General features: G+C 40.6%; 1 protein-coding gene across 1 annotated transcript in view; it reads right to left on the bottom strand.

The window, feature by feature from the left end:
• LOC126260310 (uncharacterized) overlaps positions 1-16645 on the bottom strand; it is a 351423-nt gene that overhangs the window by 269657 nt on the left and 65121 nt on the right. Inside the window, exon 3 of the mRNA XM_049957634.1 lies at positions 274-465. Coding sequence (XP_049813591.1) covers positions 274-465 — 192 coding nt within the window. The remainder of the gene's footprint in view (positions 1-273; positions 466-16645) is intronic.

Below are 16645 nucleotides of genomic sequence, written 5' to 3' on the forward strand. Positions count from 1 at the left end.
AGCCATCCGCGGTCTCACAATACTGACTTCTTAATATTCCGTGAAAGTGTATGTGACTGAAAGCGGAATGCACATTTAAACGTGTTGTTCAAATTTAAAGAGCTGACATATGAGGAATTTCTACTACCTACGTCATACGTCTCGCGTAGACGTAAGAGAGGAAGCATCCAGACAGTCAGTTTCCCTCGCCCCACATGCCGATGGTATCCGACAAGTAGCAGGTAATCCTGGCAGCCACGCAGCGTGCAGCGCTTTGCAGAGGTGTGGACTCACCGCCCTGTGGGAAGAAGCGCGAGTAGATGCCCTTGAAGGTTTCCTCGCGCACGACGCCGGTGGGGCACTCGGCCTTGAAGCCGCGGTAGATGCGCTTCAGCTCGTCCTCGGTGAAGCGCGTCGCCTTGCACAGCGCCTCCAGGCTGTCCGGCCGGTAGCGCGGCGGCGTCTCCAGGTCCTCCAGCTCAGGGTCTGCAACACCCCACACCGCCCCAGCCGCTCAGCCACCCGACCCACACTCCAAAACTCTGAAAAACACTTGGTGGCCTTTCTGACACACTGTGGGCCATCGTGTACACTGACGGAAAAATGTAGAGCAACGAAATTCCGGGACTATATTTTTCTAGAAAACATATTTAAGTGATTAACGTTGCAAGATCACAGGTTAATGTTACAGCGAGGTAAGTCATTGCAAATGTGAAACGCTGGTACGTTAACCCTTTGTGCGTCACATTCAGAAAAAAAAATTGGGCAAAAGTTTTTGTGATGAATATTTACTGTATATGTTGCACATATGCTATATCCACTGCAAAAGTTCTTTTGAAGCTATTGGTTAATAAATAAAATAATGATTCCAAATGGCATCATTAGAAATTACATAATAATTACTAAAAAAAATGCATACACAACTGTATTGTAAACTTACCGTATTTCTTTCCCTTGACCTTGACGAACTACGTGAAGGCCGCCCGCGGTGGTCTAGCGGTTCTAGGCGCTCAGTCCGGAACCGCGTGACTGCTATGGTCGCAGGTTCGAATTCTGCCTCGGGCATGGATGTGTGTGATGTCCTTAGGTTAGTTAGGTATAAGTAGTTCTAAGTTCTAGGGGACTGATGACCTCAGCAGTTAAGTCCCATAGTGCTCAGAGCCACTTGAACTACGTGAAGTTGGTTCCATAACCAAGAATTTCATTCACTATACACAGAATAAAACTAAACACAACAGTCATTGTTCACTCACAAGTGCAGTAGCACAACTCACAACACTTCTCTGTTCTGCACTTCAAACAAACGGCGAGTCACGAAAGCAAACGCCACTGTGATCAGTTGGCCAAACGTGGAACTACGTGAAGCGATGCCAAACGGTATCATTGAAGCATTGGGAAACTGAATAAAGCCAGGAATACTTAATGATGCCATTTGGAATCGCAGACGCAGAAAGGGTTAATAACCGGTGTAACTGAAAGAATATTGACTGCTAGCATGCATTGTATTGTACCGGTGCCGAATGGCAGGTTGAGGGATGGAGTTCCATGCCTGTTGCACTTGGTCGGTAATTTAGGGATGACTAATGCTGGTTGTGGATGACGCTGGAGTTGTCGTCCCATGATCTCCCATATGTGCTAGATTGTAGACGGATCTGGTAATGGAGCCGGCCAAGGCAACATGGCGACGGTCTGTAGAGCATTTTGGGCTACAACAGCGATATGTGGGCGAGCGTTGGAAATCGCCCTCTGGAATGCTGTTTATGAATGGCAACACAACACATCGAATCGTCAGACTGACGTACAAGTTTGCAGTCAGGGAGTGTGGGATAACCACGAGAGTGCTCCTGCTTCTGGGACAACATGGTTATGGAGATGAAGCAGCGATTGGAATGATTAATCAATTATTCAGAAACAGTCTTAATCGCATTTATTATTATTATACCGCGAACCGGTTTCAACCCGACGTAGGGGTCATCTTCTGGGCGTTTACACCATTGGTCGACTGCTGGTGGTGTCACTACTGTCTACATAACGGCAGGAAACTATCTGGTATAAACGCCCAGATGATGACCCCTACGTCGGGTTGAAACCGGTTGGCGGTATAATAATAATAAATGCGAGATAGACTGTTTTTGAATAACTGAGTGCTCCTGCTGTCACACGAACTCGCACCCCACACCACACGTGCAGGTGCACGTCCAGTGTGTCTAGCACTCAGACAGCTTGGTTGTAGGCCCCCAACTGGCTTTCTTCTAATCAACACACTGCCATTACTGGCACCAGCTTTCATCAAAATACACAACACACCTGCATCCTGACCTGCAATGAGATCTCGCTTCACTCCGCTAAAGCCGAAAACGGTGGTGGTTTGGGGCCCATGGAATGCACGCTACAGGGCGTCTGACTTGCAAGTGTCCTTGAAGTAACCGATTTGTAACAGTTCGTTGTGTCACTGTGGTGCCAACTGCTGCTCATATTGCTGCTGCAGATGCTGTACGACGCACCAGAGTCGTACGTTCTCGATAGTGCGACGTGTCCGTCCGGAGATCTGTCTTCTTGTGACCAAACATTCGCGTCACCGCCGCTGCCAGCAATCATGTACAGAGGCTACAGTCCTGTCAAGTCTTACAAGTCTTTCGCAGAAGGAACAGCCAGCTTCGCGTAGCCCTGTTACACGACTTCTTTCAAACTCAGTGAGCTACTGAAAGTGACGGTTTTGTCGCCTTAAAGGCATTCTTGACTGACATCAATTCACCATGTCCAATCTCTAACCTAACTAATGCTCATGACCGTTATAGCGTCTGCTGAAAGCAAACCAACTAGCGCCACTCTTATGCCACTGGCGGAAATTCTGAATTGACATGATCTTTCAGAAGTAGAAACACGTGTACCAACTTTCGTTTATGTCACGCAATGTCTTCATTGTAATGCGATTTTTTCCCGTCAGTCAATTACATTCTCTGCAACTTGAAACACGTACGTATTCAGTAGCAGCGATGGCGAGGCATGACAGAATCTCTGACCAGAGAGTTATTTATCGTTGCTAGTCTGCGCTTGACCGCGCGAGAGTGCAGTGCAGTTGCGGTCGAGTTGCGAGAGAGTTCAGTTGCATGTAGGGAGTCAGTAGTTGCTAGTTGCACTCAGTCAGTGCTAGTAGCGCGCGAGAGACAGTCGGAGTTGTGTGAGGAGTCGGCGGGCGTCGACATGGCCCTCTGGTCAAGATTCGGGACGAGGTATATTTTTTAAAGAAGGTAATGAAGCAGCATTGCGCTCATCTGATAATGTAATGTATCTTAACTGTAATTAATTTGTTCAAGAATCTCCCCAATAATAATTTTGTTTTCAAAGCAATTTTTTAAGAAAACAATCATTTGAATTGAAAGAAAGTTTCCCATGCATTTCCTTGAAGAAAAGTTTCACTTAAATTCAAAGTTGCACAGGGCCTAAGATCGACATTTCGGTCTATTTGCGTTTTCATTGTCACTGAGATTTCATTATCATTGAATTGTCTTACATTTTTGTGGGCAGCTTACATTTGGCTCAGATTGCTATTTCTCATTTAATTGTCATTGTCGATAAATTATTTATGTTGCTAGGAGGTTACACTTACCACGATTTTCATTGTCATTTAAATATTGTCTTTCGAAATTTTTGTGGGGAGGTTACACTTGGCGACACCCGGTCCAGGATCGTATTTCGTAGAGAATCTTCTGAGAAGTAGTCAGATATTTGCTTTTATTTACTTAATATAATTAGCTTTTGGCGCAACGCTTTTACTAATTTTGTGACTTTCTTTCCTCAGATCATCGGCAATTCGTTGCTCTGTTGTATTTGTGTTTGTTGCTTTTTGCATTGTGCTTATTTCATGTGTGAATAATTGTGACTACTGTAAAAATGCCGCGAAAGACTGTGAATAGTGTATCGCGAGTTATAATGAATGAAATTACCGACTTAAGCAACTTCACCGATAGTGCTTGTGGCGCGCAGGGTAATGATGACAATCCACCGTCTACTGACAATCATCCTACTGATGTACAAACGAACTCAATTGTCTCCTCTGTTAATTTGATGACAATTGATGATGCGGGGCGTTCTGTTGGAATGAGCGCTGCCCAGCTTAATACACCCGGTTTGGAAAATTCAAATAATGTACAGACAAATTTTTCTAATGAAAATGGACAGTGTACTGAAAGTACGATGGATACATTTAATTCTGAAATAGTGACCGATAGTGTACATTCGTCTGGCATACCTGTTTGTAAATCTCAGAATAACCAAATGGATACACAAAATGTGACAATTGCAGACACTCCATCCAGAGAATAGAGATATTCATTTTAGATTTGATCAAATTATGGCAATATTGCTAGAACAGAAAGGAGAAATCAGGCAACAGAGAGAATATAACAAACAAGATAACGAAAAACTCAAACAATACTTAAATAAAAAATTAGACAACAATTCCAGACAGCTTAGTGAACAGATTAGAGCCGTTGCCGCACAATGTCATGATACTAAGGAACAGTTGCGCGAGGAAATAGAGGCTTGTTCAAGAAAAAGTAGCGAAGAAATTAGGTCTGTTGCTCAAGAATTAAGGGAAATGCAAACAGCTGCAACAGAAACACTTAGAGATGAAATTAGCGGAGTCGCTAAACAATGCTCTGATAAAGCTACACAATTACGCGACGATTTTAAAGCAATGACGGTAGAACTTTCGCGCACAATGGACGCAAAGATAGACGCGAAATTCGAACAACAGAACACTCAGATTGACGAACGTTTTAATCTTCACATACAAAACCGTGATACGCGTTTCCGCAAATTTATTCAGGATCAAAATAAAGTAAAACGTCAAGTAATGGAAACAATCACTGCACAGAGACAAGAAGACAAACGTAAAATGTTTGCGAAAGCAAAAACATACGTAGACAACAATATTGCTACAGTGTCCAACAAAATTAATACCATCGAACAGTCGAACACAGAATTACGTGACGAAATTTCCGATCTTAAATCGAAAACAGACACATACACAACAGATTTTCAAACAGTGACCGACAGACTCGAACAATTAGAACTAACACAGGAATCTGATGTCGTCAAAGCTGACGTTAAAAATCTGAACGAAACTACACGTAAATTGCAAAAACAGATTAATGCCACTGACACTAAAACCGATGATCAGGTAAAAATACTGACTGAAAAATATGATGAATTGGCCAGTCGTATTGACGTTATTGAAAGTAATAATGACAACAAATCAGACGATACTGCACCGATTTCATTTAATCAAACACCAGAATTCCAAAATTTACAGCAGACAATTAATGAGATAGATTCATCTAATAACACGTTGCGTAGAAAATTGTCAAGTTTACAGCAAGAGGTAACAGAGATAAAAAATGTTTCAGCGTTTAACACATCACAACAGCCGCCACTTTGTGAACATTTGCTAGACTCACACAGTGCGTATAATTTAGGTAATCAACAGAGAGTACACGACTTAGATTCCGAACAGACACAGACAAATAGATTCTCTTACAACCATGAACCTGTTCCAACATGCAGAGACGATAATTTTGATTACAAACATTTTCTGTCAGTGAGAAAATTTAAAGTGTTTAAAAATGACAGAGCACAGATACACGATTTTCACCGTATACGACAATTTATTTTTGTATTTTCATCAGCATTGCTTATAATGCAGAAACTGGAATTAGCATGGATACAACAATTTGCCTTTGGATTTTTACCGCCATTGCCTGCAACGCAAAAGCTAAAATTTATTTGTAGCGTGTAATAGACGTCCGGGGATTCATTTCGCTTTAATGAATATGTGCCGTAGCGTGCATAGGGCCCCGAGCTGTAGTAGTGCTGTTTCATCTTTAGTTTTCTGCACTGCTGCCTTCTCTTCTACTATCCATTATATCTATCAAAACAGCTCTTTAACTATTGCTCTACCTAGAATTAAGTAAAATATAATGAATACCCGATAAGACAAATTTTACCGAAAGTGACAATTTTCATTAGGCACTCCAGAACTACCAGCGTAATTCCAATATCAGATAAAATTTTAATCATCAGTATGTACAAAATTTTCAGCAACAGCGAACGCATTTTAGTAACAATAGACGTTTTTCACCACAACAGCATGAAAGTCAGCCGCTTAGCATACCTAACCAACAATGCAGTCTACAAGGTCAACCAAGCTTTAATGTTTCGCCGCGTGCACGTATAGTCTGAGCTACAACAAATGGTAGCGCACGGCAGCAAAGGAACAACTACGTACAGAAAACACAGTATTTCAACTCGTATCGCAATGCGCCGTATAGAAATTACTATCATGACAGACGTAAAAATGATGAGCACAATTTTCAGCGTACATTTAATAACAGTCGATCTTATGAGCAGCAACAACATCAGCAATAACATATTATCATGAATGAACCAGACAATAGGTGTCATCCATAGCATAAAACGTCAGGAAGAAATAATAGTACAGTTCAAATAGTGGATATGCCACAGCATCCTCCCGTAAAATAAATAACAGCACGTACGATAGAATTTGACCACATACAGTACAGGTTGCATATTCCAGTAACGCAAGCAATAATTTTGACATGCAGAATCTTGTTCACGAGAATGTTATTTGAAACACGCCTTGTTGAATGCACCACTTTTATCGCACCCAGACCTTACCAAAAATTTTTCCATTGCGACCGACAGTTCCAACACCGCTTTAGGCGTACATATTTTTCAGGAAATTGAAGAAGATGGCTCTACAGTAATCAAAAACATCGCATTTGCAAGTCGCATTCTGTCACCTGCTGAACGAAATTATTCCGTTATTGAACTGGAAACATTATGTGTTGTATGGGCTTTTACGAGATTTAGGCACTTTCTTTATGGCAGACATACCACCGTTTACACAGATCACAGAGCGATACAATTTTTACTTTCGGCTAAATTCACTCACGACAGATTGAGCGGATGGAGACTTTATTTGCAGGAATTTGATTTTACGATGGTTCACATTCCCGGCACACAGAGTGTTATAGCAGACGCACTTTCTCGTTCTCTCAGCAACAATCAGCATGACATCGCAACCAACTTCTGCAAAGCAAATTTCAGCGTTATGTACATTCAGCAAGCTGCATTTGAAAATTTTATTTCGTCGTCGTTACAGGACATAGCAAAAGAGCAAAATAAAGACAACGTGTGGAAAGAAATTAAACACCTCTGGCAAAATAAGAATAATGTTACGATTAGAAACCATTACACTGTACGCAATGACATTCTATTTCGCCGCTCTCATCCTGACAGCAACAATTGGTTATTATGCATTCCTGACGAACTGGTTAACAAATTAATCTGGTACACTCATTTAAGTTACGCACATTACGGAGCCAGAAAATGTTTTCTTATACTGAGACAGAACTGTTATTTTGTCAACATGGAGAAACGTATACGACGAGTTTTAGCGTCATGTAAAATTTGCTAGAAAGCTAAGTCAAACACCACTTCACATATTCCTCCATTATATCCCATTATACCTGTTAAATTAAGACATATGGCCGCAGTAGATATTTTTGGTCCAATTCCGAGAACTAACAGAGGTTTTTGCTACATTTTTGTCGCTGTTGAACTCACTTCAAAATTTGTTACTTTCACTCCGTTACGCAAAGCTACTGCTAAAACTGTTTCGAAAGCATTTGTAAAACATTTTCTATTTCATGTAGGGCATGTGATGAAAGTAATTTCTGATAATGGATCACAATTTCGTTCTGCTATATGGACACGTATGTTACGAGCTTGACACATTTCTCCGATCTATATATCCAAGTAGCATGCTTCTTCGAACCCTTGTGAACGATTAATGAAAGAAATTGGTAAACTGTGTAGAATATACTGCCACAAAAGACATATTGATTGGGATACACACATATTCTCATTCCAAGATGTAATTAATTCCATACCAAATGAATCCACTATGCTATCTCCGTCTGTTATACTGAAAAATGCTGAACCACCTAACAAAATTAAAGAATTAGTAAACTTTCCTACATCTCGTCGATTACGACACCACGAAATAATTAACATTGCGCTGAACAACATCAAACGTGCCGCAGAGCGCCGAAGAAGACAGCAAAAACAGGTTTGTACACGCCGAGACTTTCACATTGGACAGAAGATATTAGTACGTACACACTATTTATCCAGCAGAATAAAAGGTAAGTGCAGTAAATTTGAACTTCTATACGCAGGTCCATATCGGATTCGCAGCATTCCTCACCCCAATGTTGTACACGTCGAAACTTTGAGAACCAGGAAAAGTAAGGGCAACCACCATGTGTCGAACATTAAACCCTTTATTGAATGAAACCACTTTATGATTTAACATGCTATGATGCCATTTACTAATTTTTATGACCACTTATGCAATTATATTTATGTGACTAATTATTGATGATGATCGTATTTTTTCTTGGCAAGTGCCCGGCAAGGTAAGGTTAGCAGGTTGCCTTTCTTGTCGTTACACATCAGACCGTGCATATTTTTCCAGACAAACTTACGTATTTTATGAATAATTATGCAATTCTATGTAGTGACGTATTAATTTTATCAAATTATCTCTCCATTAAAGTCTTTAATTCTCGCAACGAACGTCACATTTTGTCTTTCTTATGTATATAAGATTGTTTCATGTTTCGTTTGTATGCAATATGAAATGGTTAAGACACAGCAAACACCAGTTGACTTTAACATTTTTGCCTTATGATATCTCAACATCGCGACTGTTTTACATTTTTCTTTTTTGCTGCTGCATTGTGATATTCTCTGTACATTTTTGCCTTTGAACACTGTCTATGCTTTTGACATATTACGTTTTCTGTCATGTTATGCTGTATGCTTAATTATGTCACCATAAACCAGTCATTATTTAGTGAGTATATGATGTAAATGCAAGACATTAATCATTGTTCATCATTTTCAGAAAGAAATAACGTGTAAAGGAAATAAATTAAACAGAAATGGGAATTTCAACTACGGAATAGACGAAAGAAGATACAAAAACCTTATGAGGAAGAGTAAATGGATCAGAATTAACAAGCATTAACAAGAATATACTGTACACATCGTAGAATAGCAGTCTTAACTAATTTTTTCTTTCAGAATACAAGGCGACTGATACAGGCTGTCAGACAGAACTACACATCTTAGTTTTAGTGATGAAATATGCTAGAGATAAGGAATAGTTGTGTAATGAGTAATGAAGTGATTTTTTGCAGATGATAATGAATGCTGATGGAGAGTAATGATGAAGAATATGCTACTATGGATAATGAAGTTTTTCTTTACAGGTGATGATAATAATGAAGTTACGATAATATGGATAATGAAGTGATGGATAATGAAGTTTTTTCTTTACAGATGAGGATGATGTTGAAGTTTATGTATTTATGCTATGTAGTTATTTAAGTATTTGTTGCAGTTTGTTTTGACAGTATGTTTTATATCGTATGGTATGATGACTGAAGGTTTTGGAAAGGACAGCTATGGAACACATTTTTTATACACATTTCACTACATGTTAATTCGAAGTTCACTACTTTTCAGCATAGTATGCGTTTCTTCTTTCAGCTCAATAATCCATTTTGTATTTTTTTTTTTCAGGAGAAGCTTTTCATGATACTTACTAAACCTGTTACTTATTAAACCTGTACTAGTACTTGCATTTTTTTACCCAGTTGTGTCTATCATTTATAAATGTGATCACATATACTTCCTTGTTTCATAACCTTGCTACAGCTGACTCATGACGAATGACGTTACACATTTTTCATTTTACAGGAACAACCCAGAAGCAATTTTTTTTCTTTTTCTCTTCTTGCTTTCCCTTATAATTACCCAAAGCAATGCATTGCTAACAAAAAAAAATGTATCACCAGTTCCAAATAATGCTACCCATTTAAGAGAGTTCTGAATAATACTGAATGATGAACAATGTTTTGTACTATTCAATACTTACTGGCCACTGAGTGCCAATAATTAGTGTAACTAAATGAATTATGTTAATACTATGCCATTCATTAGCTCCTATTTTCAATGATGACTTTTGATGTTTTGGTAACTGGCCAATGAGTGTCAATAATTAGTATAACTAAATGAATTATGTTAATACTATGCCATTTTTTAGCTCCTGTTTTCAATGATGACTTTTGATGTTTTGTAACTGGCCACTGAGTGCCAATAATTAGTGTAACTAAATGAATTATGTTAATACTATGCCATTCATTAGCTCCTATTTGCAATGATGACTTTTGATGTTTTGGTAACTGGCCAATGAGTGCCAATAATTAGTATAACTAAATGAATTATGTTAATACTATGCCATTCATTAGCTCCTGTTTTCAATGATGACTTTTGATGTTTTGTAACTGACCAATGAGTGCCAATAATTAGTATAACTAAATGAATTATGTTAATGCTATGCCAATAATTGACTCTCCTCTTCAATGATGACTTCTGATGGTTCATAACCGGCCAATAAGTGCCAATGTTCACTATAATCAATTTTATGAACATTATTCTGTCATACTAAATATGCTTTGTATCTGGCCAAGGACTGCCACTGTTTATTGTAATACGATTGCCCATGATGCCAATAATTGCTATATTCAGTTAATTTTATGAACATTATTCTGTAATACTAAATACATGGTACAGAAATGTTCAATAACTGGGCTATGAATGCCGCAAACTACTAATGTAATTCTCAATGAAGACTACTATGTGACTTAATGTCCTTCACCTTCTGACGTAACTACCTGGAATTACTGTAATATCCGTTTGTCCTGTCTATCCTCATGATCATGGAGCACCATATTTGGTTTTTGCACTGATTCTACGTTGGTGTGCCTTGTAAGAGCGTGGTGTTGACACGACATGCTGTCCACCACCGTGAGCGATGAAGACGTTATTATGGTCCCACTGTTTGGTGTACCTGATGTACTGCCAAAATGATAACATGGAATATTACTACGACATTTCAGTGTCTTGGCTACGCTGATAAATACTTCTGGGAAAAGAACTTCCGTTTGTCTCACTTGGTGTTGTACTTCTGTGGAAAGATATGAACTTTCAGTGCAGATGCGTCAACCTAAAGTGCTACAACCATGACGCAATCCTTCCTATTCCTTTCCTAATTCTTGTAAAATGAAAAAGTCATATACAGTGCGTGTGCACTTCCTTTCATTTGTTAATAAGATCAGTTGTCCTGAAATTACTAAAGACTTCTATAGTGCATGTGCACTTTATTACACTCCTTGATTTGTTTGTTTGTCGTAAAAATATTAGAGAGTTTTACAGTGCGTGTGCACTTTATGCCATTTGTACTCGTTACGTATACATTTTGTGGTTTTCTGATATGTTCCGTATTACAGTGCGTGTGCACTTTTGTCATTTATTAATACACTTTGTGATTTGATAATATATTCTGTACTACAGTGCGTGTGCACTTTTGTCATTTATCAATATGATTTGTATTCATTGTATATACATTTTGTAATTTGATGATATATTCTGAACTACAGTGCATGTGCATTTTTGTCATTTTGTTAACATGATTTCTACTCATTGTATATATATTTTGTCATTACCTTATATGTTCTGTACTACTGTGCATGTGTACTTTTGCCAATTGTGAATATGTTTTGTATATATTTTGTCTTTGCCTGATATGTTCTGTACTCGGTGCATGTGCACCACATTTAATTCATGTTCTAATTAATTAATTAAGAAAAAATTTGTTGCTCATGGCAAGTCCAAATGACTCACCATCGCTGCCAAATTTTTCCCCCCCAGTGGAGGGTTATGAAACACGTACGTATTCAGTAGCAGCGATGGCGATGCATGACAGAATCTCTGACCACAGAGTTATTTATCGTTGCTAGTCTGTGCTTGACCGCGCGAGAGTGCAGTGCAGTTGCGGTCGAGTTGCGAGAGAGTTCAGTTGCATGTAGGGAGTCAGTAGTTGCTAGTTGCACTCAGTCAGTGCTAGTAGCGCGCGAGAGACAGTCGGAGTTGTGTGAGGAGTCGGCGGGCGTCGACATGGCCCTCTGGTCAAGATTCGGGACGAGGTATATTTTTTAAATAAGGTAATGAAGCAGCATTGCGCTCATCTGATAATGTAATGTATCTTAACTGTAATTAATTTGTTCAAGAATCTCCCCAATAATAATTTTGTTTTCAAAGCAATTTTTTAAGAAAACAATCATCTGAATTGAAAGAAAGTTTCCCATGCATTTCCTTGAAGAAAAGTTTCACTTAAATTCAAAGTTGCACAGGGCCTAAGATCGACATTTCGGTCTATTTGCGTTTTCATTGTCACTGAGATTTCATTATCATTGAATTGTCTTACATTTTTGTGGGCAGCTTACATTTGGCTCAGATTGCTATTTCTCATTTAATTGTCATTGTCGATAAATTATTTATATTGCTGGGAGGTTACACTTAGCACGATTATCATTGTCATTTAAATATTGTCATTCGAAATTTTTGTGGGGAGGTTACAAACTGCAAACGCTGGTGTAGTTATGCGAGCCGGTAGAAAGATACAGGGGTTGGACAAAAATATGTGAGCCTTGCTGCGGTTCGCGTTAGTGCTGTTTATAGGTTTCTGTCCTCTGTTCGAGGCCAGACAGTACCGTTTAGTTAGCATGGTTGCGGTTGTTTGTCTTCTTCTCGTGTTGACTGGCGCCACTCGGTTTCGCAAGCGTTGCCTGTCCGCTAGTGGCAGCAGCGGCAGTTATCGATATGTAGTAACTGTTGCCCTATCTTTGGGGCGACGTCGTTGTCGTTGTTTTTCCGGGTCGTGTGAATGGGCAGTTCGGTTGGGGACTCAGGAGGAGCCAGGTCCGCGCGGTGCTAGAACATGACGGGACCACTGGCGGCACGCATCGACTGCCGGATGGAAGTGCTGTGGTCACGAGGGTGCACGACCTCGTCGTAAACCGGATCCAGCAACCTTTAGATGAGTGCGTGGTTCCTTTCTTGTTCCCGGCGCTCTAAACACAGTATTCTGGGGACGTAGTGCAGACCGCCGGTTCCGGCTTTGACGTATTGTTCCATCGTTGCATTTGGTTTATCGGACGTCAGGTAGCTCCAGCAAGATTATCATTAGTCATTCGTTAGACTGCCACTAGTCTGAGTTACCATCTTGTGAAGTGAATGCGACTCTTGGGTGCCTGTCTCATCGGTTGCGAAAGTGTTTGTTGCCGGACCTTCTCAGAGGTCGATTCCTGGAGGACCGTCTGTGACCCCTTGGTTCTTGTAAGACATTTGTGTTCTAAAAGGAGGTCTGATGGCCGGTAGTACAGTGTAACGCTCCTTCAGCCCACGCCTTCTGCGGGTATAATCTGCCTCAGGACCCTTTAAGGAAGTTATGTACTGGTCCTTGTGTTTTATTATTGTATTATTTATTACAATACCTTGTAATGCCTACATTAAAGGTTTTATATGTCTAGTTAATAGTTCTGGTCGCCTTCTGGAATAAATTTAGCAGTGTAGTGTTCATTGGATGTTAAGGGTTGTGTTACAAAGTTTACTATCATCTTATTTCACCTGTTTGGTAATCAGTTTCTTGTTTTTTAATTAACCTTTGCTATTGTATTTGCTGTTTTACAGCAGGTTTATAATTTTTTTTTATATTATTGCCGTTCCTGGCGTGTAAGTCCTTCTGCTCAGTTCACAGTGGCTTGCTTTTAAAACATTATCTGCTGTATCTGTATTTAATGGTGATTTGCTAAATCCTTCATTAATAACGTGTGGTATATTTTATTTATTGTTGAGTCTGCAATTACTGGTTTAAAATAAATTGTGTGTAATTGTAAAAGGCAACCAACAGTAACTGATTACGGCCCCGTCCACAATTGTAACCGAATCCTGCCCTCCCTTGACTACCAGGTTTCAATATTGAAACGCCAAGTACACAAACATTACCATGCCTGATGCAGTATAGGATACCCGTTGCCAATCGAAACATCTTCCAGTAGTCTAGGAATGGATAAATACAGGGAATCTCATACTATTCTTCTTGCAAAATAATGGGAAGTGCGGGTAACGATGACGGTGGTAGATATGGATCATGCACCCTCCTCTCCAAAGTAGACTACAACAGCTCAATTATATTGAGACCTGGTGACCGTGGTGGCCAGGAGAGATGCAACAGTTCAACGTCATGCTCACAAAACCTGTAATTGGCTGTATGAGCTGTATGAACAATGGAACACAGCATTACGATTGGGGAACAAATGGTATGTCATGAGATGGACCTGACCAGCCAAAATTCTCAGACGATGCTTGGCAGTCGACCGTGCAGAGTAACTACGGTGCCTATCGAGTACTTCGATATGGCTGCCGAAATCAACACTGAGCAGACGATATGTTTCACTGTTGTGCCTGAAACTCGGCCAGAAGTTCGAAACGGTGTGAAACAAGACTCATCCGATCAACTGATGTTCTTTCATTACTCCATAGCCAAGGTTTTATGGCTCGGCACCACGTTTCCCTGTTACGGACATTTGCACACTGATGAGTCGGTTTGGCATCCCAGCCCGCCTTGCAATTCCCTGCTTATGAATCTCCTTTGGTATTGTTTTGGTGCTGACAGGGTTCACTGTGGAGACTTTCAGTTTTTTTCCAGCTGCTGCCCTTTTATTTTTCGTCACTATCCTCTTCAATGACTGTCTATCATGATCAATCAATACACACTTTCGTCCGCGTCGAGACTTAGTGCCTCATGTTTTTCTCCTTTTCATCGCTATGCATCTTCGATACCGGTGCCTCTTGAAACACAAAACACTTCGGCTTCCTTGGTTACGGAAGCATCCACCATACGATCACCAGCAATTTGCCCACTGTTCGAATTCGCTTGGTTGCGACATAATGCTCTCTTCTGACCACGATTGACAGTTGGAACGTATTGAGGACGTTGCGCAGGCGATGCATTTCTTGAGGTGTTTCCATATTTCTGTCCTACCACTGGAGGTTACCGACACACAAGTGACAGCTGGTCATGTCATATGGATCAAGAGTGTGGGAAAAGAATATAGGAATAGGCTGCGTTGTAGCAAGGATACTTTATCAATTTTACCGCCAAGACGTATTTCTTCTAGTCCTAATGTTTAGTGTTTAAATTATTAAGAAACTAATATGATAATGCTGAAGACTTTAAACATACTGGTGTCTATATAATTAAAATTTCATTTCTTAAAACTGATCTGCATAGACTCAGGAATCAATTTAATGTTACGATAATCGGCGGACATAGCCGACCAATAAAAAAAGGCGCTCTGCTCGAGCAGGCGGAAAACACATTCATGTTCAGAAAAAGCAGAACAAATTGAACGACTAGAGAGAGAACGTTCATTTTTACAGAGTATCTACGCCAGTATTTTCTGCAGAAATGCTTAGCATTTGAACCATGTCGGCCCGCCGGTTCAAGGTCACCATCGATATAGTGGCGCAATACTTACTAACCGTTAAAGTGTACCTGCGGTTCTCGTTATCACTATAAACGGAAGGTAATGGATCAGTGTGACTTGAGCAGACGTGCAGGATACCTCGGAGACGTATGCGCGAACCTTGCCATCAAATAAGTGAGTTTGTAGGATCGCTCATTATTGGCATGAGAAAATGTGATGCATCGAACGATGCAACGAAGTATTTCGGCAGTGCAACGGGTGTGTGCAGAATGGTTCACGGAAGGCCGTACAACACGACGAGACGGGTCTGGTCGCATCACCCAGACCACCCTCCGAATGGCATTGCAGGACATTGCATCCCCCCGGCTCTATCGCAACAGTGTAACACATCGTACAGTATCAGGGCCGACAGTCCGTCGCCGTTTATAACGGCATGGATTAAGTGCGCGTCTCCGCCTTCCTCTGACGAATGTGTGGAAACATGACAGACGGCGGTGGTGTATGGAACGACGTCATTGGCGACATGAATGGCATCAGATAGTGTTTTCAGACGAATCCAGGAATGTGTTTGTTTGAAAATGACGGCCGCATTTTGGTTCGCTGCAGACTGTATTCGCACAAGACATACACCGCCAACTCAAGTCATTTTGGTGTTGAGTGCTATTGGGTACAACCACAAATCACAGCTGGTCCGAGTCCATGGCACTGTGACCAGTTGTATCTACATCGTGCGACCCATAGCCATACCCTTTCTGCACAACACCACCCCTGACACTATTTTTCAGCAAGATAATGCACGACCACATATTGCTGCACGAACACATGCCTTCTTAGTGTCACAAGATGTCAGCCTTTTGCCCTGGCCCGCCAGATCACCATAGTTGTCGCCAATCGAAAATGTGTGGGATATGGTGAAACGATGGGTGCAGCGCTGTCACTCGATGCCAACTACCACAGATGAACTTTTGAACCAGGTGACTGCAGCATGGGTGGCTATAGCTCAGGACACCATTCGCACCTTACAAGCGTCGATGCCATCACGCATGGAACAAGTTACCGGGCCTCATGACGGACGCTGTGGTTACTAAGCAACAGGACACATGCTGAACTGAGGTGACTGAAATGCTAATCATTTCTGCAGAACCTATTAATGTACATGTCCTGTGAATCTGTAGTCGTTC

This window comes from Schistocerca nitens, chromosome 5 (genome assembly GCF_023898315.1).
Source record: "Schistocerca nitens isolate TAMUIC-IGC-003100 chromosome 5, iqSchNite1.1, whole genome shotgun sequence".
NCBI classification, from domain to species: Eukaryota; Metazoa; Arthropoda; class Insecta; order Orthoptera; family Acrididae; genus Schistocerca; species Schistocerca nitens.